General features: G+C 33.4%; 3 protein-coding genes across 3 annotated transcripts; 1 reads left to right on the top strand and 2 right to left on the bottom strand.

Moving 5' to 3' along the window:
- Nucleotides 1–69: 69 nt before the first annotated feature.
- LOC129889479 (mitochondrial import inner membrane translocase subunit PAM16 like 1-like) lies at nucleotides 70–1,315 on the bottom strand. The gene is made up of 3 exons (XM_055964787.1): nucleotides 776–1,315; nucleotides 303–433; nucleotides 70–216 (listed from the first exon to the last, which is right to left on the bottom strand). The coding sequence occupies exons 1-3, from the start codon at nucleotides 909–911 to the stop codon at nucleotides 94–96; spliced, it is 390 nt and encodes a 129-aa protein (XP_055820762.1). The 5' UTR covers nucleotides 912–1,315; the 3' UTR covers nucleotides 70–93.
- Nucleotides 1,316–9,203: 7,888 nt separating this feature from the next.
- Nucleotides 9,204–14,051, top strand: LOC129888420 (U-box domain-containing protein 52-like). The gene is made up of 9 exons (XM_055963400.1): nucleotides 9,204–9,402; nucleotides 10,527–10,630; nucleotides 10,781–10,902; nucleotides 11,320–11,525; nucleotides 11,605–11,680; nucleotides 11,812–12,103; nucleotides 12,227–12,328; nucleotides 12,399–12,827; nucleotides 13,278–14,051. The coding sequence occupies exons 1-9, from the start codon at nucleotides 9,204–9,206 to the stop codon at nucleotides 14,049–14,051; spliced, it is 2,304 nt and encodes a 767-aa protein (XP_055819375.1).
- Nucleotides 14,052–15,774: 1,723 nt separating this feature from the next.
- Nucleotides 15,775–21,693, bottom strand: LOC129888419 (pollen receptor-like kinase 4). The gene is made up of 4 exons (XM_055963399.1): nucleotides 20,877–21,693; nucleotides 17,831–18,400; nucleotides 16,838–17,165; nucleotides 15,775–16,211 (listed from the first exon to the last, which is right to left on the bottom strand). Exons 1-4 carry the CDS (start codon nucleotides 21,547–21,549, stop codon nucleotides 15,854–15,856), a joined length of 1,929 nt encoding a protein of 642 aa, XP_055819374.1. The 5' UTR covers nucleotides 21,550–21,693; the 3' UTR covers nucleotides 15,775–15,853.
- Between the last annotated feature and the right edge of the window lie 1,761 nt (nucleotides 21,694–23,454).

Raw genomic sequence — 23,454 nt, 5'->3', positions numbered from 1 at the left:
GTATAAAACAATACATCATCAATGAATAAACCATCAGAAAATTTTCGAATCTGTTCCTTTCATAGTCTCACAAAATCATCAGCACAAGTTTCCTTATTTTGTTTCTGGTTCTTTAGGTTTGTAAACTGCTTCCAAACACTCTTTAGCTCTATGTACCTTTGATTGAAGGTAAAAACTTCCATTTTTAGCATTTCGCTCAGACAAGTTGTCATACTTCTGCAAGAAAAATGAGAAGCAACGTATTAAGGTCATATTGAAGACAAAAGCAGTGTCACAAGATAACGACAAACATTTAAACGAACCTGAACAATTTCTTCCCATGACGAATTCTCCGTGACAGCAAGTATCTGTCTTGCCTCTGCTTCCATCATAGTTTTATTAGCTCTTTTAATATTCTGCACTGCTTCTTGAGCAACACCATTCTTCGAGGCATCTGCCATCAAGATGCAGTAAGTACACACAGTCAACAACGGAGCCAGAATTTTCAATAAGGGGATTTAAAATCTGATAAAAGTAGACACATGAACTAGTCGAGGGGTTCAACTTCTATTATTTAATCATAAAAAAATATTTTAACCATGTATAAATAGTATAATTTTCACCATGTGGCTCCGCCACTGCACACAGTGTGCAAGATGTGAATGGAAGCAAGAAATAACAAACCAAACAACCCAACAGCCCCTAAATGCTTATGATGCAGAACAGAATTACTCAAATTAGTTGAGTACATAATTATTTTCAAAAGAGCAGCAACATGAATTCAGATGATACTTACTGGCCAATGCCTGACGATATGCTTGAACAAAAGCCCTTGCCAATATAGAAGAGCCCATTACAATTAAATTAGCAAGAATTTTTGCAGCCTGCCTCAAGAACAACATGATTGTACAGTTTCCGAAGTAAGAAACCATTTCAAGTAAGTGCACGGCTCATGAGAATGCACTTGAAGAAATAGGAAACAACATCAACAAGCATTGACATAATGTGAGCTATGGCCCGAAATATCCACTTTTTTTATGATAAGAACCGTGTTGGTGAAAGAGTTTCAACTTTATGATTTTACTTTGTTTACGGGGGATTACTCTGCCTGGGTGATCTCGGGTAAAAGAGGAGGGTTGCAATAGGCTGACAGCCAATGTAAAACTAGCCAATTCAAATGAATCCTCACAATACTCTGTCTAGGGGGCAGATGGGGGGAGGTCACATGGTTAGTCGTTAAACTATTTTTACTTAGCAATCAAATATGGTTGCCAGTGCAACCTAACTAAGTAAAGAAAACATAATTTAAAATGGCAAAAGGAACAAAAAGCATACTGGGGACAAATACTGTTGAAAGTATATAGAGCTTAAAAGTAAAAACTAGATAATGAACTAAATAATTCATTTTTCAGTGACCTCAATCACATTGGTTACATTAGAACTAAAAAGTGAAAACCCTTAAAAGATTAACTGGAACGATGCAAAACCAAGGACTAAATTCGACATAACAGTAAATTGATTGCCTGCGTAATTATTTTATCAAAGAAATTTTACAAAATGCAGCATCTTATGGCACTGAGTGGAAGTCATTCAACATGCAAGTATATAGGAGATTTCACACTTATTCAGAACTTTGGGGAAATACAAAATCAGACAAGATTAGATATACTCATGTTCAGCATAAGGGCCAAGTAACACACATAAAGGATAAAATGAGAGAAGGTCGTTTGAGAAAGTTTAATCATGTCCTACGTTGACCTCTGATGCACTAATCTATAAATGTGAAACTAGAATGAGTGAAGGTGTTAAGAGAAAGAGGTAAACCTAAAGTCAAACGGAAAGAAGTTGTTTTGAAAGACCTACAATCTCCTTGGAATTTATGCAGATTTAGCAAAAAAAAAAGAACATAATGAAAGAGAAAGATTAGGATTGGCAATACGAACTAGTTGAAATTACAGTTTAGTCATGTTGGCAAGTTTACAATAGGTCTAATGTTTGCTTAGAGCTTGATTAATCTTGTAAAAGATTTGCATGTTAATAGAAAATGTGGAAAACTTCTAGTGATAGAGAGCTTAAATTGTTGAATATTGGAACTGGATGGGTCCAAATTGAGCAAAACAGGTAGTAAGGATTCAGATCCAACAAGCCTGGGATTAAGGCTTTATTGTGTTTTTGTATGCTAATCTCCACCCCTACAAATCCCCCACCCCTGACCTTTTCTCATTTTGCTCCCTTGATGACTCAAATCCTCAACCTTAAAGTTGAAGAATGGAAGGTCTTAACCACAATGTTATCCCTTCCTTATCACTCCATTTGCTAATTTCTCAGGCTATTAATGTAATATTCTATTAATCTTTTTTGATAATATAAATGATTTTATTCATGTTGGGTGAATCTATACAAGTAGAGTATACCAAAAGAGAAGATAAACCTACAAGAAAAAATGGTTCTACGAAAGTCACCCAATCATCTTTTCATACAAGAACCTCATGGATGTATAAAAAATAAGCTATAGACACAATACTACTTCTCACATTACATGTACAAAATCATTCTTTACCCCTTCAAAAGCTCTCCGATTCTTCTTCCTCCCCAAGGGCTACATCCCATGCTTTGGGTTGTCTCTTCCTTCTTCCGAAAGTCTCGCTATGCAATGCCCTCTTTCCTGTACTCGAAATAACTCACTGTATTCTAAACCATTTTAGAACCTCCTACCATAGGCGTGAATGCAATAACATCTTTACCAACATAATAAAGACTTTCAGAGTCTTCAATCTCCTCTTTGTATTACCCATTAACGTTATTTACATTTCATAATTAACCAGTTCAAGTTAAATTTCTGCTTAGAATGGCAGTGTATATATCATTTGCCGATTCTTAAATTACTATAAACATATGTTGATTTATTTATTTTGCAACTTTAAATTCTAAGAACTAAGGTATGATCAGTACCTTTTAGTAAATTTTTTTTTAAAGTAATTTAGTTTCACTTTGACAATCATGTTCTCTTACTTTAGATCAATCACTTCTTTTGATAACCAAGGAATCCCTGAGGGTTAGTGGTGCACACTTCAAAACTCGAAATATAATGGGCCTGCCCCTCTACCCTTCTCTACTTAAATACCATATTTTTGTTTGCGGAAGAACTTGAATACGTGATATACGCGTAACCCATACATCAAGTATTGCGCTCTTACCACTACCAAAAGCTTGAGTTGAATATCATCCAGACTTATATCTTTTAGAAGGACAGTTATAGGAGATAAGGAATCGTGTCTACATACTTATCACAGAACAAAGGGAGTCATCTCTACAAACAATGTTTACATTGAGGACATATTTCATTAAGAACGAAGGTGTTACCTAACATTCCGAGTTACAAAACATAAATCAATGTTTCCCTCCTCCCTCCATAATCAAACAGTGTATCAATTTGATATTGGTTGAAGAGTTAAAATAGAAGATCCTAACATCATCATAGTATTTTAAAAACTTCTATAAACACTCCCGAGCATTTGGCGATCTCAGATGCGTCGCGATATCAATGGTGACTCCAGCAAACCAAGGGATTTATTGTGTTTTTGAATGCTAATCTCCACCCCTACAAATCCCCCACCCATGACCTTTTCTCATTTTGCTCCATTGATGACTCGAATCCTCAAACCTTATAGTTGAAGATGGAAGGTCTTTACCACAATGTTATCCTTTCCTTATCGCTCCATTTGCTAATTTCTCAGGCTATTAATGTAATATTCTCTTTACCGGATTTTCATAATGTAGGAATCTATACAAGTAGAGTATACCAAAAGAGTAGAGAAACCTACAAGAAAATATGGTTCTCTGCAAAAGTCACCCAATCATCTTTTCATACAAGAACCTCATGTATGTATAAAAAATAAGCTATAGACACAATACTACTTCTCACATCACATGTCCAGAAATCTATCCGATTTTTCCTCCTCCCACGGGCTACATCTCATGCTTTGGGTTGTCTCTTCCTTCTTCCGAAAGTCTTGTTGGATTTTAAAAGGTGTGAATGGAAAATGAAGAGTTGTGACTTTTCTAAAGAGTTGCGATTTTTCCTAAAGGTTGTGACTTTTCTGAAAGGTTGTGACATTTGCGAAGGGTTGACTTTTCCATAGATTTGTGACATTTCCGATAAGGCACAATAAGCACCCGTTCACACAATCATTTGTTGTCTATAAATGGAGGATTTTCCTATCATTTTTTAGACAATAGATTTGGGTTGTCTCTTCCTTTTCCGAAAATCTCGCTATGCAATGCCCTCTTTATTGTACTCGAAATAACTCGTTGTATTCTAAACCATTTTACAACCTCCTACCACAGGCGTGAATGCAATAACATCTTTACCTACATATCAGTCTCCCTCTTTGTATTACCCATTAACGTTATTTACATTTCATAATTAATTAGTTCTAAGTTAAATTTCTACTTAGAATGGCATTGTTGAGTATATATTAGTTGACGATTCTTAAATTACTATAAACATATGTTGGTTCTTTTTTCTCAACTTTAAATCTAAGAACGAAGGTATGATTAGTACATATATGGTAAACTTTTAAAAAAGTAATTTAGTTTCACTTTGACAATCATGTTCTCTTACTTTAGATCAATCACTTCTTTTGATAACCAAGAAATCCCTGAGGGTCAGTGGTGCACAGTTCAAAACTCGAAATATAATGGGCCTGGCCCTCTACCCTTCTCTAATTAAATACCATATTTTTGTTTGTGGCGGGACTTGAATACGTGATAGACGACCAACCCATACATCATTGTGCTCTTACCACTACCAAAAGCTTGAGTTGAATATCATCCAGATTTATATCTTTTAGAAAGACAGTTATAGGAAATAAGGAATCATGTCTACAAACTTATCACAGAACAAAGGGGGTCATCTCTACAAACAATGTTTACATTGAAGAATATTTCATTAAGCACGAAGGTGTTACCTAACATTCCGAGTTACAAAACATATATCAATGTTTCCCTCCTCCCTCCATAATCAAACAGTGTATCAATTTGATATTGGTTGAAGAGTTAAAATAGAAGATCCTAACATCATCATATAATTTTTAAAACTTCTATAAACACTCCCGAGCATTTGGCGATCTCAGATGTGTCGTGATATCAATGGTGATTCCAGCAAACCAATGATACTCAAATTCAAAAATGGATTGGCAAGCATATCAGGGAAAACATTGCACCAATAACAACAAAGATAAAAATACAACATATTGCTGAAATTCTGAGGTGGCCCTAACCAGGAAAGCGGAAATGTGTAACCTAAGAAACGACCAAACACCAGAGCAGATCAATTAGATTCAAAAATCAAAAGCTACTTGAATACATAATATAACTAGTCCCCAGTAAGATCAATAACTATTAATAGTGAAAAACAGAAGAAGCTAGAATCCAAGCATCAAATGTTAAACATGCACGCAGTAGAGCATCAACGAATTTAAGAAAGCAAAAACACGAATCTCCAGCTGAAAAAAATATCTTACTGGCAACAAATCAGACTAAAAGTATCAGACAACAAAGAAATGATTCCTTCATGAGTCTTCCATGCTCTACATTTTCTTCCACTCACTTGCCCCCTCTCCCAAGTCCAAATTCTTCTACATCTCTGATAAAACTAATCACTGTTACATATCGAATATCAGTGATTTCTTCTTTAAATTATATCCAAGTCAAAATCACTTTCCTCATCAAAAATGTTCCTCCCTCCATTTCAATTTACTTCCTTTTTAATCCCTTTAAAAAATAATTTCTCTTTTGTTTTTTGGCAATTTTTTTTTTCCAACTTTCCGGATGTTAGTTTCAAGAGCACAAGATTCATTTTGGTATACACTGCTGCTACAGTATTCAAAACTTTTTTTTATTTTCTTAAACTCCCTAAAAATCAGAAAAATATATTGAAATTGACTGAGTATTTTGTTTAGACTTTTGACTTATACATGATTGTGGTGCAACTTAATCAGATGTCTCGAATTAGATCCGTATAAAAAAAAATTCTTTTGGTAGCAACACCTGAATGGACCCTGCATTGTGCGATTAAAAAAAAACAGTTTTTAACGGTTATAAGATTAATCGATTCGTATAATAACTAAAAGAATGTCTATGTTTTCATACAATTAGTTTGATTTATTTTTCGCAAAGTTGAAAACTTTAAAGAGAAATGAAAATTGGAAAAAGGGTACCTTTTGAGTGGAAAGGCGTGAGAAACAACAATTTTCTGGGGAAGAAATCTGCCTAATTAATTTATTTTTTTTGGGTGCGAGTCTTGATTCTCCTAGAAATTACACACAAATGGGTAAACGGACCAAGGCTATGTTTTTTTTTTCAATTAATGGTAAATATTAGTCTGAGTTTTTTTTTTTGCTTTCAAATTTCACGTTCTAATTATTATTTATTTACTTTTTTTACTTTTGAATTATCATCATCAATACGGTGTTCATCGATTTTGAAAAGGCTTATGATAAAGTCCCGAAGGATGTTCTTTGGAAGTGTCTGGAGGCCAAAGGTGTTCCGATGGTGTATACTAGGGCGATAAATGATATGTATGCTAGAGTCAAGACTCGGGTTAGGACGGTGGAAGATGACTCAGAGCAATTTCCTGTTGAGATGGGACTACATTAGGGATCTGTGTTGAGTCCTTTTATTTTTGCCTTGGTGATGGATGAGCTGACACGGTCTATTCAAGAGAAGGTTTCATGGTGTATGCTATTTGCGGATGACATAATTTTGATTGATGAGACTCAAATTAGAGTTAATGATAGGTTGGAGGTTTAGAAACAAACTCTGGAGTCCAAAAGGTTCAAATTAAGCAGGACCAAGACAGAGTACTTGGAGTGCAAATTCAGTGTTGCGATGGATGAAGAGGGCATGGAAGTGAGGCTTGCCACTCAACCTATCCCTAAGAGAGAAAGCTTTAAGTATCTTGGATCCGTCATCCAGAGAAGTGGGGACATTGACGATGATGTCACACATTGTATCGGGGTAGCATGGACGAAATGGAGGCTTGTCTCTGGAGTCCTATGTGATAAGAATGTACCACCCAAACTTAAAGGTAAGTTCTACAAAATGGTGGTTAGGCCATCGTTGCTATATGGTGTGGAGTGCTGGCCAGTCAAGAACTCTCAAGCTCAGAAGATGCATGTTGCGGAGATGAGGATGTTGAGATGGATGTGTGGACATACTAGGTGTGATAAAATTAGAATGAGGTTATTCGGGAGAAGACGGGAGTTGCCTCGGTGGAAGACAAGATGAGAGAAGCGAGACTGAGATGGTTTGGGTATGTGCAGAGGAGGTGTGTCGACGCCCCAGTTAGGAGGTGCGAGCGGTTGGATTTGGGGGCTATGCGGAGGGGTAGGGGTAGACCGAAAAAAGTATTGGGCAAAGGTGATTAGATAAGATGTGGTGCAACTTCGTATCACTGAGGACATGACCTTAGATAAGAAGGAGTAGAGGTCGCGTATTAGGGTACAAGGCTAGTAGGGTTAGAATGGTGTCTTGCCCTGTGATGGTTTAGGGTTGGTCTTAGGTCTAGGTGTACCATTATAGTTATGTTGTTATTACCCTTGATTATTCCATTATCTTGATATTGGTATTGTCCTTGTATTGTAGAATTTATATCGCTTTTCGTTTCAGTTGCTATGATATATATATATATATATATATATATTGTGATTCTCCCTTTCTTGGGACTGTTACTTTGAGCCGAAAGTCTTTCGAAAATAGACTCTCTATCTCTATGAGGTAGTGGAAATGTCTGCGTACACTTTACCCTCCTCAAACCCCACCTGTAGAATTTCACTGAATATGTTGTTGTTGTACTCTTTGAAGTTGAATCTATCTCAATGAAGTGTATTTTATTATGTAAAATAGTGATGGTCAAAGGTGAATTCAATATTTTAAGATGATGGAAGCTTTTTAAGATAAGATATAAATTTTTATAGCGATAATAATTTGACAATCAAACACAATTGGTTATTCTTTTTATATTTTTATATTTTTCTCGAAACTGAAAATATTACTTTATACACGATTATGTAGACTTTTTATCTAATTTTCTCTTTAAAAAGAATTAGAAATTTTAAAAAAATCTACTTTCTTTAGTTTGGTGTTTCCAGAATCTCTTTTTAACTCTTAAAAATAAAAATAAAAAGTTACTCCCTCTTTTGTTTGTCTTAGTTATTATTTGAACAATCAAATAATTGTTTTTTAAACATAATTTTTGTTTAAATAGTTTGTATTATTAATAATTGTGACTTATAGTATGTAGTTTTTAGATATGTGAATTTTATTTCAAGAAAATAATTATTTTTTTATCTACATTCACATTGCACATTAGTTATTAGTTTGACCATCGTACTCCAAATGAAGATAAATAAATTAAAATCGAAGGAGTATTAAATCTTATTTATTTGCACTTAATTATAGTCTGAATCTAAAAAGGTTCAAATAGGCCATTAAGTACTTAGTTTTAATATTATTAAAAGATGTTTTTGTGTGGATAATTTTATCACTAGTCACCATCACTAACCACTTTTGTCACCATCTTTGTAACCAACCACCAACCATCTCTGTTATCACAATCACCCCCACTGTTGCCAACCGCTACTATCAGATACTACCACATCCACCATTATAATTATATCCATTTGCCATCACTATTAATCACCACCACCATTACTAGCTACTAACACCAATCATCACTACCACTACCATTTATCTTCACCATTACTAGCCACTAACACCAACCATCTCGACCACCATTACTACAACCTCTCCACCATCATTAACCAACATAAATATTTAATTTTTTATCAATTAATAATTTTATTTTATTAAAATTATATTTTTCGTAATATTTAATTAGTGACATAGTACCCCTCGTTGTGGTGTAACAACCAAAATACCCGCCAAACATGGAGCTCCCTTCAAATTTTAACTACACTCAAAATCATCTTCAGTTTTTGTTTTTGACCAATTTAACAAACAGAGCTAAACTTCTTTCTTTTCAAGATTTTCTTCTTCTTCTTCTTCTTCTTCTTCTTCTTTTTTTCCCTCATAATTTTCTACAATCTGAAAAAGGGTAGAAGCAATGAGTAAAAAAGAGTAACTCTCCATTATTAAATTTGACAAGAATATTAGAATTTGGAATGTGTTGATTGAAACAGATGGTAAAATAATTTGTAGAAATGTGGCCTCCACCAACAGCAATGAATCATGGGACACCTCCATTGAATAAATTGATAGCTGTGGCCATAGACAAAGATAGAGGAAGCCAAATTGCTCTAAAATGGGCTGTTGATAATCTTCTAGCCAGGGGACAGACTATTATTTTGATCCATGTCAAAGTTAAAGCATCCGGAACGCCTTTTTCTCAATCAGGGAACAGTAAGTCTCTCTTCCTGTCCTCGACCACGTTTACATATCTATATGATTTTGTGGATCAACCAAATTCTTCATTGTAATGTCGATTCTTGGGAGAGTTGGATTTCTCAACTAATGATTATTATCTCAGAAAGTCACTTCCTTTGTTGAATGAAATGTGACTTTCTGAGATTAATTGAGTAACCATATGAGAAATTAACTCATTCTTGGGATGACAATGTCTTGAATAAATGTTGTAGGAATAAACTTTAGGCGTGGATTGACAATGTTATTGACGGTGGTTAGATTTTTGTTGATTTGTTTGTACAAATATTGCCACTTAGAGAATTTTTTTGGGGGAAGAGAAGATTGTTCTGTATTACCATGTATCTCATGGGAAAATGTGGTTTGGTTTGGTTTGCTTGGTTGGTTGTTAGAGCGTTATTGGGGGCTTATGATATTCAATTGAACTTAACCATAAGTGAAAATAAGAGTGAACAATTGAAAATTGCTTGGTGTGTAGTGATATTCTGATAAAGTTTTCGCCTTTTCATACTTTTATCAGCTAGAAGCCTAGAATCCTCTCAATGTTGCACTCCCTTATACTTGAGTGGTCTGTGAAACATCTATGTTGTCGAGTAGTTTCTTTTCTTCTACCAAGTGAGATAGAGTTGTAGGAGTATATGCGTGGAAGACAAATGAAATCAGAAGTATGATACATTGTTACAAGGCATGTTTCAATTGAACACCGTTCTTGTTGTATGTTGGTTAGAGCTTAAACACTGCTAATTAGATGGCTGATTCAGTTGGACCCTTAAAAAGGAAGAGTTGATACGTAGTTTAGTCTTAATGTTTGTTGAATTTTCCTAATATCATAACTGTCAAATAACTATATTCTTCAAATGAGCTAGTTATTTGCCCGTGTTCCAGCCAGATTGGCATCTCGCTGCAAGTTCTGTTCAGAAAGTGTAAAAGTTTGGATTTTACCTCGTAAAGTTACAACTCTCTCTTGCAACATTTGCATTTTCGGTTAATTTAAACTATATGCTTGTGTGATGGATATTGCCTGTATGTATTTTGATTCTTGCAAAATACTTTTGATTAAACCAGGAAAAGTGAGGAGTAACTGATGTACTTTTACATATCAGGAATAAACCAGGATGGTAGCAATGATGGACCAGGATTGAGTGAATTGGATCCACAGTTGAAGGACATCTTTCTTCCTTTCCGAGTATTTTGTACACGTAAAGATGTTAGTATTCAATTTTGATTACTTCAAAGGAATTCCTGATGATTCCGCAAACACAGATCAAGAATCAATCTTTGGCATTTAACATTGTTTATGTTCATAGTGATTACCTCAACCTTTCTAATATAGATTCTTTGCATCAATAAATAACAGATTCAATGTCATGATGTTGTACTAGAGGATTCCGATGTGGTCAAAGCAATCATTGAATATATTAATCGAACAGCTATAGAGGTACTAGTTCTTGGAGCAGCAGCGAAAGGTGGCCTTCTCAGGTATGACTCTCTCTATGCATCGATATTTGTACTTGTTGGAAAGGAGCCAAAACATTTGTGACGGAGGGGGTAGTAGATATGATGTATCTCTTGAATGGAGGCAATTACCTAAATGAGTAACTTGTATTATTTGGATAGTCACAGTTTCAGTTAATTTGAAGCTATAACTGTTAAGTAATGCATAAAATATACTAGCAAATTTGATTCCAAAGCTATATCGGAAGTTTGTGAAGAAGAAAAACGAAGGTTTGCATCTGCATTTATATATTTGTGTTTGGTCATGTCTGTTGAGCTTTGTTGAGGAGCAATATTAATTGTACTATTCTGATATGTATCATGTTTTAGTTATGCGTTTGTATTTGGAAAAATATTAACATCTCCAGAAGGACTAATTACGGTAGCCTTTCTGCACAGCAGATTTAAAATCAAAGATATTCCTGGAAATGTGTTAAAAGGGGTTCCTGATTTCTGCACTGTGTATGCCATCTCAAAATCTGGAAAGATTTCATCTACACGATCTGCTGCTCGTCTCGCACCATTTATCCACCCACTACGTCACCAGTTCACGCAGAACGCCAATGCTAAATCTAATACAATTGAAGATTCTAATCCTCCTCCCAGAGGTATCCAAAACAGTAGAAGCAAATTCTTCAATTCATTTCATTTCATTGTGCAAAGTTAATTATGATATGTTTCAAGTAGGCTCTATATCTGGGATTCCAAAGCCTGTATCTGATATACCCACGTCCAACCTTCATAATGATACATTCAACATGAAGTAAGTCAAATTATCTTCACTTCCTACCAGAAACGTACGTGTTTTCATTACAATAATCAACTGCTTAGTAAGGACAATGTAGCATATTTTCTCATTCCGAGGCCTAAGTTGTGTCTCGATGTTGTAAACAGGTCCCCTTTCACTCATAGGAAAGGCCCAAATGGCAAACCGTATGAGATCTCTCAGCCAGATACTGACATATCCTTTGTCAGTTCTGGTAGGCCAAGTATTGACAGTATGTTTCCTTCATTTGCTGACAACTATGATAGTGGAGCAACCCCGCCCCGACTATCAGGTTTCTCTGATTATGAGGGACAAAGTTTTGAACCCATGCCCATGGGACGCAGATCGATGGACATCATGCCATCAGAGTTGTCATTTCTCTCAATGGAGGCTGATAGATCATCATTCTCCTCGACACCGGTAGGCAATCAAAGATTTAATTTTGAGCTTTTGGAAACTATAGATACTAAGATCAAAATTGCTACACATTATCTTATTACTCCAAGCACTTGAGATTCTAAAGGTTTTTCGTTTCATTTAAAGGATGACGTAGCAGCAGAAATGAGAAGGTTGAAGCTGGAGCTAAAGCAAACAATGGAAATGTATAGTACAGCTTGCAAGGAAGCACTCACAGCACAGCAAAAGGTAAGAAATTTCCAACTTCTTGTGCACCTTTGTGAATTGCATCAATGACCTAACATGTTGTCAATTGTAGGCGACAGAACTCCAGCGCTGGAAAGCAGAAGAACAAAGAAGAATAGAAGAGGCAAGATTTGCAGAGGAAGCTGCATTAGCACTTGCAGAGAAGGAAAAGGAAAAATCTAGAGCAGCCCTTGAGCATGCGGAGGCAGCTCAGAGGCTTGCAGAACTAGAATCTCAGAAGAGAATTAATGCAGAAATGAAAGCTCTGAAAGAAGCAGACGAAAGGAATAAGGTACTAAATAAATTTTCAAATTCAGATTTCAGGTATAGAAGGTATTCGATAGAGGAGATTGAATCTGCAACGAACTACTTTGCTCAATCTAATAAAATTGGAGAAGGAGGTTATGGACCAGTGTACAAATGTTACATGGATCACACACATGTTGCAGTTAAGGTCCTTCGTCCTGATGCAGCTCATGGAAGACAACAGTTCCAACAAGAGGTATAAAGCCAACAATACTTGTTAATTCTTCGAGATGTACTTAAGAAGAAGAATAGTGTTCCCTGATACCAACATGTCAATGACCTTACCAATAGCCTATTAAAGCTATAGTGAATTGAATGATCTGTAAAATATAATCATCAGTAGATAAATAATGCAACAAGCCATTGAAGTACATCAAAAAAAGTTTAATTAAAACTAGATGAATGGCTTTATTGGTATGTTGATGGCACCGGAACAGGACAACAATATAATTAGCATCCATTTCTAGTCATAATTGATATATAGTCTGCAAACGAAAAAAGATGACTCGTAAAGGTAGAACTAAGAATCGATGCATCTTCATGTAATTCAACATATAAGCAGGTAATAAGGACATTCAGTTCATAAATGAACATCATATGTAGCATTGTAGCCCCTAATCTCACTCACCCTCTTCTTTCATTGCAGGTTGAAGTATTGAGCTGCATACGACATCCTAATATGGTGCTTCTACTAGGAGCATGTCCCGAGTATGGATGCTTAATATATGAGTTTATGTCCAATGGAAGCTTAGAAGACCGTCTATTCCAGAGAGGAAATTCACCACCACTCTCTTGGCAGCATAGATTTAGAATTGCTGCTGAAATAGGTGCTGGTCTACTTTTCTTACACCAGAGCAAGCCAGAACCAATAGTGCACCGTGATCTAAAACCAGCAAATATTCTATTAGATCGAAACTTAGTGAGTAAGATTAGTGATGTTGGTTTGGCTCGTCTTGTCCCTCCATCAGTGGCAGATACTGTAACTCAGTATCGAATGACATCAACTGCTGGAACTTTCTGCTATATAGACCCCGAATATCAGCAAACGGGGATGCTTGGTATAAAATCTGATGTGTACTCTTTAGGTATCATATTCTTGCAGATACTAACAGCCAAATCACCTATGGGTTTAGCTCACCATGTTGAGAGGGCAATTGATAAAGGAACATTCAACGATATGCTTGATTCATCCGTTCCTGATTGGCCCCGTGATGATGCTTTGAGCCTTGCTAAGTTATCGCTGAAATGTTCTGAGCTAAGAAGGAAAGATAGACCGGATCTAAGCAAGGTTATTATGCCGGAATTAGAGAGATTGAGAACACTTGGTGAAGAAACTCCATGCCAATCAGGCTACTATAGTTCAAGCCACTCAACAATTCAGAGTCAAGCTTCCGTCTCTCAAACAAGTCAACACGAATAGATTAACAACATTAGATCTTCGATGAACATTTAACTTGTTAGTAGTGGTATGACTATATTCTATATTCACATATTATGCTATATTGGCTATAATGTGCTATTCTTGACACAATTTTATCATAATTCATGCAGGACAAAACATGAGCTACCAAAACAAGATGTAATATGGCTCTGAGAACTCGATGATCTCATCGATCATGAAGAACAGTCTTCTCATATAGATTAGCAGAGAGTAGTTCTAAAGTTAAGAGGGAAGTGCCAAAAGAGAAGAAGGAAAGAATTTTTTTTTGAAGTGATTGTTTTTATAGTATAACAACGGATTGTACATTTCCATCCTTGTATAATAGTGAAAATAGCATTTTTGGTCATTAATTTATTATTTTATATGTTGCTCGAACTATTCAAAAATATCAATGGGTGCGTGGAATTTTCCAAAAATAGTGTATTTTTAATAATCCGACACAGATGTGGTATCGAAAGTGAAGAGGTCCAAGCAACTTAAATTATTTTATTTCAATTTTGATTCCGGTATTGTTCAATTGTACACATTTGGTTGTTAATAAATCCAACTGTGCAATTTTGGTCCCTCTCTAGTCTAATCATCTATTTATCTGTACTTAATATAACATTAGATCATGAGTGGCGTTTTGACTAAATTATCCTTAATATCTCTTCTTTGCATTAGTAATTAATGGCTATTTATATACTCCATTCGTTTCTATTTATATGTCGTCCTTACTAGAAATAGATGGTCCTTAATATTTATCATTTCACAACATCAATGCATAAATGACATTATTCTTCCTAGCCTTGAAAATATACATTTGACCAACATAAAAAAACTAAGTAAATAATTCATGTACATTGTTCAAATTAATCAATCAAAATAAATTAATTCATGTTCATTGATTGAAAGCTTGATTTCAAAAAAAAACATTAAATAAGAGTAAAATAGTAAATTACTTAATTTTTTAATGCACATGAAATCTAAAATGGTGACATATAAATAGGAAGAGAGAATACCTTCTTTGAGTAATAAAAGTGGATATAAAAGAAATAGTACTATCTTCTTGGTTTTCTAAAGAGACGAATATTTTGGATCATTCTTTTGGTCAATTGATACCCTTTCGCTATAAAATTATATTGTGTAATTAATAGGACCTGATGAGTTCATCTTTAAAATTATATGAAAAAAATATATTATATAATTAATAGGTCAATTTTTTTATATGTGCATAGTTGTATATTATATGTCGAATCTTCTTGATTTTTTTTGTATATTTATTTTTTATAATTTAATCTTCTTAGTAAAAATTTTAGTTTCTCCTTGATGGCCAAAGAAAATAAATTGACTATCTTCATCACTAATAAAAAGTTGAAGCAAATAAAGACTTGTATTCCAAAAGCAAAATAAGTCATCTTCTAACCCAATTAATTAGGAAAGAACAAACATCCTTTATTGAGCAAAAAACCCGTAACAAATTATACATTTAAAATCCAATAGAAAAAAAAAAGTATCCACGAATATTACATGAGATGTAAGCTTCCTTTAATTTTTCTAACTTTCACATATATCTACCCTTTAATAAAAATTAAAGGACAAAAGATTTTGCTTTACACAAAATTCTACCTTTTCACAACCCCTTAAAATTATAAATAATTTAATCCTCAAAGTCATTTTACTACTAAAAAAAACTCCAACGAACGTTTTTTTTGTAACGCCATCATATAAGATTTTCGACCTTCCGTCGAAATTTCACATTTTTTTAGTAGTGTTTTGCTTATATGTATATATATAACTTATTAAGCATTCTTAGAAAAGGAGAAATCATCATCAGTGATGACTTTAGAAGAGTACATTTCTCCTTGATCGTCACTTGCATAATAATAATTAGAAGAATAATCTTCTTCATCACTTTCTTTTAATTCTTCAATTTTGTGTAAAGCTTCCATCAAATCCCATCTCCTTCCAACATCCATTTCACAACAACACATTCCAATTTTCAATAGCTTAAGCATTTCTCCTTCACAATTATGTTTTGTTGTGTCCATGTCTTTATCAAAAACCTCACCTGTCCATTCTTCTCTTACAACTGAGTTCACCCACATTGCCAAGTCTGCATTTGCACCTTTTCCTTGCTTTAGATAATTGGCTGGAAACCTGTGTTAATTAAGGACATAAAAACATATACAATTACATATTATTAAACTTCTTATTTTACACTTAATAACATGCTTTTATATTACATATTGTATGTGTCAAAAAGTTTCATTTTTTATATTTTAATTATGTATCCAGTCAAGCGTCTCCGTATAAAATGAGTGAATGGAGAAATTGGTGGTGTAAAAAACATCAACTTATAAAGTGGAGTCACATTACTTTGATTTTTTATATATATATTTTTTCTTACACAATTGATATTAATTATATAAGATTTATTTGAGTCACAAGTTAGTGAATCCAAAAATGTAATATTTGGGTGTCAATTATATGAGGCTCAAAACGAAGTCATTTATGTTGGTATGCGCAAGATGACTTTGACAATTGCATACTTACTAATGGAGAAGATACATAACCTTATTATGACTTAGATATAAATAAGGTTGAAGTAATAAAAAAAATCCACGTAATTAACATTTCTTAAGGATAGCATGTAAAGCAAAAAAAAAACAAATAATTTGAAATGGAGAAAATACTAGCATTTTTTCCGTCTCTTTGTGAATGGCGAATACTTTATGCATCATACTACCTTCAAGATTAAAAAAAGGATGGGGATGAAGTATTACCTGCCAGTTAGTAGCTCAAGGATGAGGATGCCAAGGCTCCAGACATCAGTTTTCCTTGTGAGACGTTCATTTTGCATGTACTCAGGTGATTTGTAAGCCACCATGAACTGTTTGGCATGGTCCTTGTTGATTACTGGCACAAGGGCATAGTCTGCTACAAGTGGCTCAAATTTGTGGTCCAGTAGAACATTTGAGGATTTAAGATGGCCATGTGGGAGTGTTAATGTTGGAAGCTCCTTGTAGAGGTAAGACAATCCCCTTGTAACACCTTTTATGATCTTCAAACGACTTGGCCAATCAAGACTTGGTTGGTAAGGGCTTCTTTTGCCTGACCAACAAAATTGGTTCAAAATCAAGAGAAATTTATAAGTGAGCTTACCTTGTATTCATGCACTCAATGTAAAATAATTTTATTATTATGAATTTTGGGTCTAACTCAACCTCAAAAGCTAGCTCAAAAGATGAGTTGGACATCTGGAGCATGGGTGGTGCCTAACGTAACATCGTGAATGAGAATTGAGATGGGTGGTGCCTAACGTAACATCGTGAATGAGAATTGAGATGGGTCATGTTCCGATACATGTATGCAAACCATGTGTTTTTATAAACATATCTATCACTTAACTATAATTAAGTGACATATATTAATTTCACTTCAAGTTATATTCTCTCCGTCCCAAATAAGTGTCTTTAAGCTCATTTCACGCTCATTATGAAAAATAATAAATACTATATATAAGGTATAGTTTATTAGATGTTTCATGAGAATTGAGCACTAATTAAGTAGTTCTTAATATAAAGGTATAGTTAGCAACAATTACTATTTTTTCTAGAACTCCTAAAACGACACTTATTTTGGGATAATTTTTTTTCCTAAAGCGACACTTTTGTGGGACAATTTTTCTTTTTTTGCTAAACGGACACTTATTTTGATTTGAAGTAAACATTTGTATCAAGTGAGAGTAAGTTTTTATAAGCTGTGAAAATACTTACCATGTAAATGACTTGCCAAGCTTCCATTATCAACAAAATCAGTGACCAAAAGCTTTTCTTCCCTCCTATAATAGAAAGCCACGAGAGGAAGTACATTAGGATGTGACAACTTTCCAAGCCTTCTCATATGTTCATGAAAATCTTCTTTCCCCATATTACTCATTTGCCTAAATCTCCTCACAACAATTGGCTTTCCAATAGGAAGATCAGCTTTATAAGAAGAACCAAAACTTCCACTTCCTAGAACCTCAGCTGGTGCTCTAAGAAGATCTTCTAAATCAAACTTTTCTCTATCCCTTCTTACAAAATACAATTTACCCTTTTCATGACTTCTTGTGTACTTCTCTTCTCTCTCACTTTTTTTGTTGAGATTTTTCACTGATACTGATTTTTCATATTGAGTTGGTTTTTTCCTTTGTCTATGGAGAAGGAAGAGAGCAAAAAAGATAATGGCTAATATGATTAATCCTCCAATAGATGCAAGGATTATAGCCACTATTGGGATTCCTTTCTTCTTCTTCTTTGATGTTGGACATGCTGGCATTGGCTCACCACATAGGTCCAAATTTCCTGTTTCATCCACACACAACAAGTTCTACATAAATATATTTTTCAAAACGCCAAAAAAAATAAAATACTACTATGCTTTTGACAACTTTTAAATGAGTTTACGTTATATATATTGTTAGTGTAATTATTTTTATATATTATTAAATCACTTAAAATATATTTACAGTAACCCTCCTTAAAACAGATTACCTGCTACAATGAATAAAAATAACTTATAATTAGTCGCGTAATATATATATGTAAAACTTTATTTTTTCCAAATTTGGAAAGACAAAAAAGTGCAGAAGTGTAGGGCATAAATTAAATTGCCACGTACGTCAATTTAAAAGATTATAATATAACAGTTTGCAATATAATGATGATAATAATAATTATATTTAATATATAGCTAAAGAAATCAAGAGGGTATCAATATTTGACTTCACCTAATAAGGACGTGCGTCCATGTAGTGATAATATCAATCTCCTGGGATCTTATATAGATCACTCTAATTGACGTGCTATATATCTTCATTTTTTTTCTTACTTTTATTTCAATTTTAATGTCTAATTGCCTAATTATTATGTTTATATAGTTCGGATTTGTTTTCTCTGATACGCCCAACAATAATTAGGACGCATATGTATGAATGTCTTATTTATTTGTATTTAATGAAAATCTTAATTTTAATTATTTAGATCTCAATTATTAAGTTGATTTATTTTTTGAATCTAAATTTTAATTATTCTGATCTTAAATATCTTTTTCTTAAAAAAAATGTTAGAACCACTTGACGGGGATGAATAGATTCAAATGATTAAGATTTGTAACAAAGTTTAATATCATTAAGATGTCTATTCAAAGATTTCAACAAAAATGGAAGTTTACCAATTTCATCCATACATCACTATTGTCATTGTCCACCATTACCATCTACCACTACCACCCTCCCACCATTATCAAATACCACCTACCCCACCACCCACAATTATCATCCTCATTCATAATCGCCATACTATCAATCACCGCATTCAACTGTTTTCACTATAGCCATCATTATCATCATCATCATCATCAATTACCATTATCTTGACTATCATCAATCACTATCGACAGTCACTATTATCAATCACCATTATATATTTACAACCATCATCATTATCTATTGCTATCATCCACCACAAATATCAACCTCCACAATGAACTATTACGTACCATCAAAAATTATTATTGCTATACACCACTAGCTACTACCAATAAAACCACAATTATCAAACACCATGCCTTATCAAAATCTACCATCATCACCGTTAACCATTTACCACCAACCATATGTCAAGTAATTTTAAAAAAATATTTCATTAATATATATTAGATTATTTAATATAGTATTTTATTAAATTTTACATTAATATTTTTTAATAAAAGCAAATTTCATGCACATATTTTGAAAAAATAAATAGTCTTAACTAGAGGTGTTCACGGGTCGATTTGGATAGGTTATTGGTCAAAATCAAAATCAAATCAATTTAATCAGTTAAATTGATTAAAACCAAACAAAACCAAACCAATTAAAATATACATCCATCTATTTGGTTGTTATCGGTTTCGGTTTGGTTTGATTCGGTTATTAATCATACACAAAAATAAAATAAATTATTCATTCAAAAGAGAAGAAAAGACAATAATTCATTAAAAAAAATTCTTCATGCCATTTTGGATCTTATAATTATTATACCAGAACTTTAATTATTTTTAACTTTCTGCTTATATTGTTAGCTAATTCAATGTACTAAACAATATAAACTTACTGAATAATGCATAAGCTAATGATATGGTTGTACAAATAAAAAAAATATATCATACATTACTATTTTAAATTAGTGTGCTGTATTTTCTGCATAAAAAAGTGTTCATAAAAAACAATATATTATGTATATATAATTATAAAAAAATATGTATATAATTTATCGGTTCGATTCGGTTATTTCTTTAATTTTTTTTGAACAAAATCAAAACCAAACCAAATATTATCGGTTTCTTAAAAATGTAAAACCAAACCAAATAAAAAATCGGTTTATTTGATCGTTTTGATTTAATTTTTCGATTTGGATCAGTTTTTACCCAAATCGTGAACACCCCTAATCTTAAGGGATCCCTAGTCTTAATTATTTAGTAATTAAATTTTAATATTTAAATATATATTCAAATTTAAATATATAAATCTTAATGGGCCTTAAGTTATTCACCATCAATACATAAAACTTAGGAAAAATTACGCGAATAAGCTAATATATAAGGCATGGTGTTGGCTCATGAATTTTAATTAATATTTTAAGATTATATTAATATAAAAAATATATAATTTATAATATTTTCCGTATAGATTTTGAAGATTTAAATTTTATTTAAAATATCAAATTAATCTAATTAAATTTAACTTTGAAAGTTAGTTCTATTAAAAAAAAAAAACTGCAAAACAAAGAAAAAACTAACCTGCAAACGAGCTTGCGCTTTGGCTGGTAAGTTGAGATGGTATTGGACCTTCAAGTTTATTATTTGCAACATTTAATTGGAAATCCTGCTGATTAAATGCCGGTATTGTTCCATCGAACTTGTTATCTTGTACCTGCAGCTCAACAAGCTTCGGAATTCCCAATAACGACGTCGGAATCTTCCCCGTAAACTCATTATTCGCCATTAAAATTCTCCTTATTGACTTCATCCCGGCGAAAGCATCATCCGGCAACTCACCGGAAAATCGATTATTCGACAAAAACACACCTCTCAATCGACCTCCGATTTTCTTCACGTCGGGAAACTGCCCTTCAAAATTATTATTCATAACACTTATAGTAAGTAAATTAGTTAACTGAGAAAGCGTATCCATGTCGAGATTCCCCGATAATCCCATGGATTCGAGACGGATACCGAAGAATTGTCCGTTGAAACAAAGCAATCCGTTCCAATTCGAAGCGTTGCCGGCGCAAAGCGGCACCGATGAATTCCAGTTGCCAAGTGATGACGTGGCGTTTTCGAGAGAAGATTTGAATTTAAGGAGGAGAGTTGGTTCAGCCTCTTGACCGTAGCATGAAGTCATCAAACAAGTTAATGTGGTCGTCACGAGACAAAACACCAAGCACCGATGGTATCTTGCTGAAGAAGTCATCGTTTGGAGATGGTTTCACGTGATTTTTTTCTTCTGAATTGGCTTTTTTCCCCACGATTATATTTGTATGATATGAATAGATTGAATCCGATTTCTTTTTTTCCGATCCAGTAAAAGAAGGTATTGATAGTGGTGGTGATGGTGCTCAACTCAAAGTTTTATGTATGTCTTTTGATAATTTATGGTATGATTTTGTTGTTGAATGAGATTAGATAGGTCAGAGGGATACAAAACAAATGGGGTGGTGAGATTGACAAGGTCCACTAAATGATTAGCTGTTTAAGCCGGCTATTTTTGTATAACTTTTTTGCCAGTTTCCATGTATCTTGTTCATATACCAACATAGATATATGTTTGTAGTGTAGTGGTGAGATTAATTCATCCTTAATCAGAAGCCTTCGATTCGAACCTTGAATATGGAGAAAATTCTGTAGGGAGCGTCACCTTTAAATGAGTCCTACAATGCACGATCCTAATTTAATTAGAGCTCCAACCTCCAAATGAAAAATAAAAAAAAAAGGTATCTTGTTCCTATAGTTTGTCTTGGTTGAGGTGGTGCGTTGACTAATGAGATGGGAATGGGGGATTCCTTCATGCTCTGGTTCGTTGGAGTTTGGAGCTCTAATTAAATTAGGATCGTGCATTGTAGGACTCATTTAAAGGTGACGCTCCTAATAGGATTTACTCCATATTCAAGGTTCGAATCATTAAAGAATTAAGAAACTTAAGATCTTTCACCCTCTTGCTAAAATAATACTTGGTTTGTTTCAGTTATTTTTCCCATTTTAATTTGTTTGTCATGACTTGATATAGATTTTTAAAAAGTAACGAAGATTTTAAATTTTGTGGTCATGACCTAAAGTATGTCATTTAATCTTTAATTTTGGTCTTAAATATGTTGGCGCATCCAAGATTTTTGCTAAGACAGTTCGAAAAATAAAAATAAAGTGTTTGCGATTATAACTTGGAAGCTCAAGATGAATTTTCTTCTCAATCATTGCTTCAGCTTCTAATCTTATGTTTAGGTGAATCAAAATATATCTCTCTCTATATATATAGTGTCACATAAATTAGGACGAAGAGAACACTATTTATTTTTTAATGTTTTAATTTTATTTCTTTATGGCGTGGAATTAAGCTAGAATTGATTGTACGAGTTTTAGAAGCATTGCTGTTTTCCTTAAGAGTACTCTTTTTCATCTTTTAAATTGTGTATAAGAATGTTATTCCCTCCGTCCCATATTAGTTATCACTTTTCATTTTGTACGATGCTTAAATTATTATAAATAAGAAGATAATTTTACTAATTCATTCCTTAAAAACTTCTTGAGAATTTTACAAACAAATGTAAACACTTTCAAAAAGAATTAATTGCAAGGGTAATATAGAAAAAATTTAATTAATGTTTTCTTGATTTAGTAAGATAGACAACTAATATGAAACAACTATTTTTAGTATAATGATCAACTAATATAAAATGGAAGGAGTATATTTTTATAAATTTAGTTATTTCAATATTATATATGTGCATTCAAGCTTAATTAAATGTTCTATGGTGTAATAATTTTTGGGTTTGCGCCTGTAAGTAAAATCAGCGGTTTATATTTAACATTTGTCTCAGTAAATTATTCATTTACACGTTTCTGCTTGTTCTCTTTCAACTTTTTCTTGTTAATTAAGAAGGCCAAACACCAAATGACAAACGTTGCAAAGTAGTACTTTTGCCGTACATTTTTACTTGTTCAGTACTCTCTTCATTTCAAAATAATTGAATTGTTAGAATATGACACATATTTTAAGAGAAAAAAACAAAGACATAAATTAGTCATGTTTTTCCATTTTTGCTCTTTTCAAACTCCATACTAACCTCTCAATACTCATTTAATTTATTTTTGGAACTCAACC

The sequence above is a fragment of the Solanum dulcamara genome, chromosome 5 (genome assembly GCF_947179165.1).
Source record: "Solanum dulcamara chromosome 5, daSolDulc1.2, whole genome shotgun sequence".
NCBI classification, from domain to species: Eukaryota; Viridiplantae; Streptophyta; class Magnoliopsida; order Solanales; family Solanaceae; genus Solanum; species Solanum dulcamara.
This window is presented reverse-complemented; position numbering and strand designations above follow the sequence as displayed.

Coding starts and splice junctions, on each gene's coding strand:
- LOC129889479 (XM_055964787.1), bottom strand. CDS start 911: ATGGTTTCTTACTTCGGAAACTGTACAATCATGTTGTTCTTGAGGCAG. Junction 434..775: donor ATATCGTCAGGCATTGGCCA/GTAAGTATCATC, acceptor TCTTGATGGCAG/ATGCCTCGAAGAATGGTGTT. Junction 217..302: donor CATGGGAAGAAATTGTTCAG/GTTCGTTTAAAT, acceptor TTTTTCTTGCAG/AAGTATGACAACTTGTCTGA.
- LOC129888420 (XM_055963400.1), top strand. CDS start 9,204: ATGTGGCCTCCACCAACAGCAATGAATCATGGGACACCTCCATTGAAT. Junction 11,681..11,811: donor AATGATACATTCAACATGAA/GTAAGTCAAATT, acceptor TGTTGTAAACAG/GTCCCCTTTCACTCATAGGA. Junction 12,329..12,398: donor CACTCACAGCACAGCAAAAG/GTAAGAAATTTC, acceptor TGTCAATTGTAG/GCGACAGAACTCCAGCGCTG.
- LOC129888419 (XM_055963399.1), bottom strand. CDS start 21,549: ATGACTTCTTCAGCAAGATACCATCGGTGCTTGGTGTTTTGTCTCGTG. Junction 18,401..20,876: donor AAGCGCAAGCTCGTTTGCAG/GTTAGTTTTTTC, acceptor TGGATGAAACAG/GAAATTTGGACCTATGTGGT. Junction 16,212..16,837: donor CTTGAGCTACTAACTGGCAG/GTAATACTTCAT, acceptor TAATTAACACAG/GTTTCCAGCCAATTATCTAA.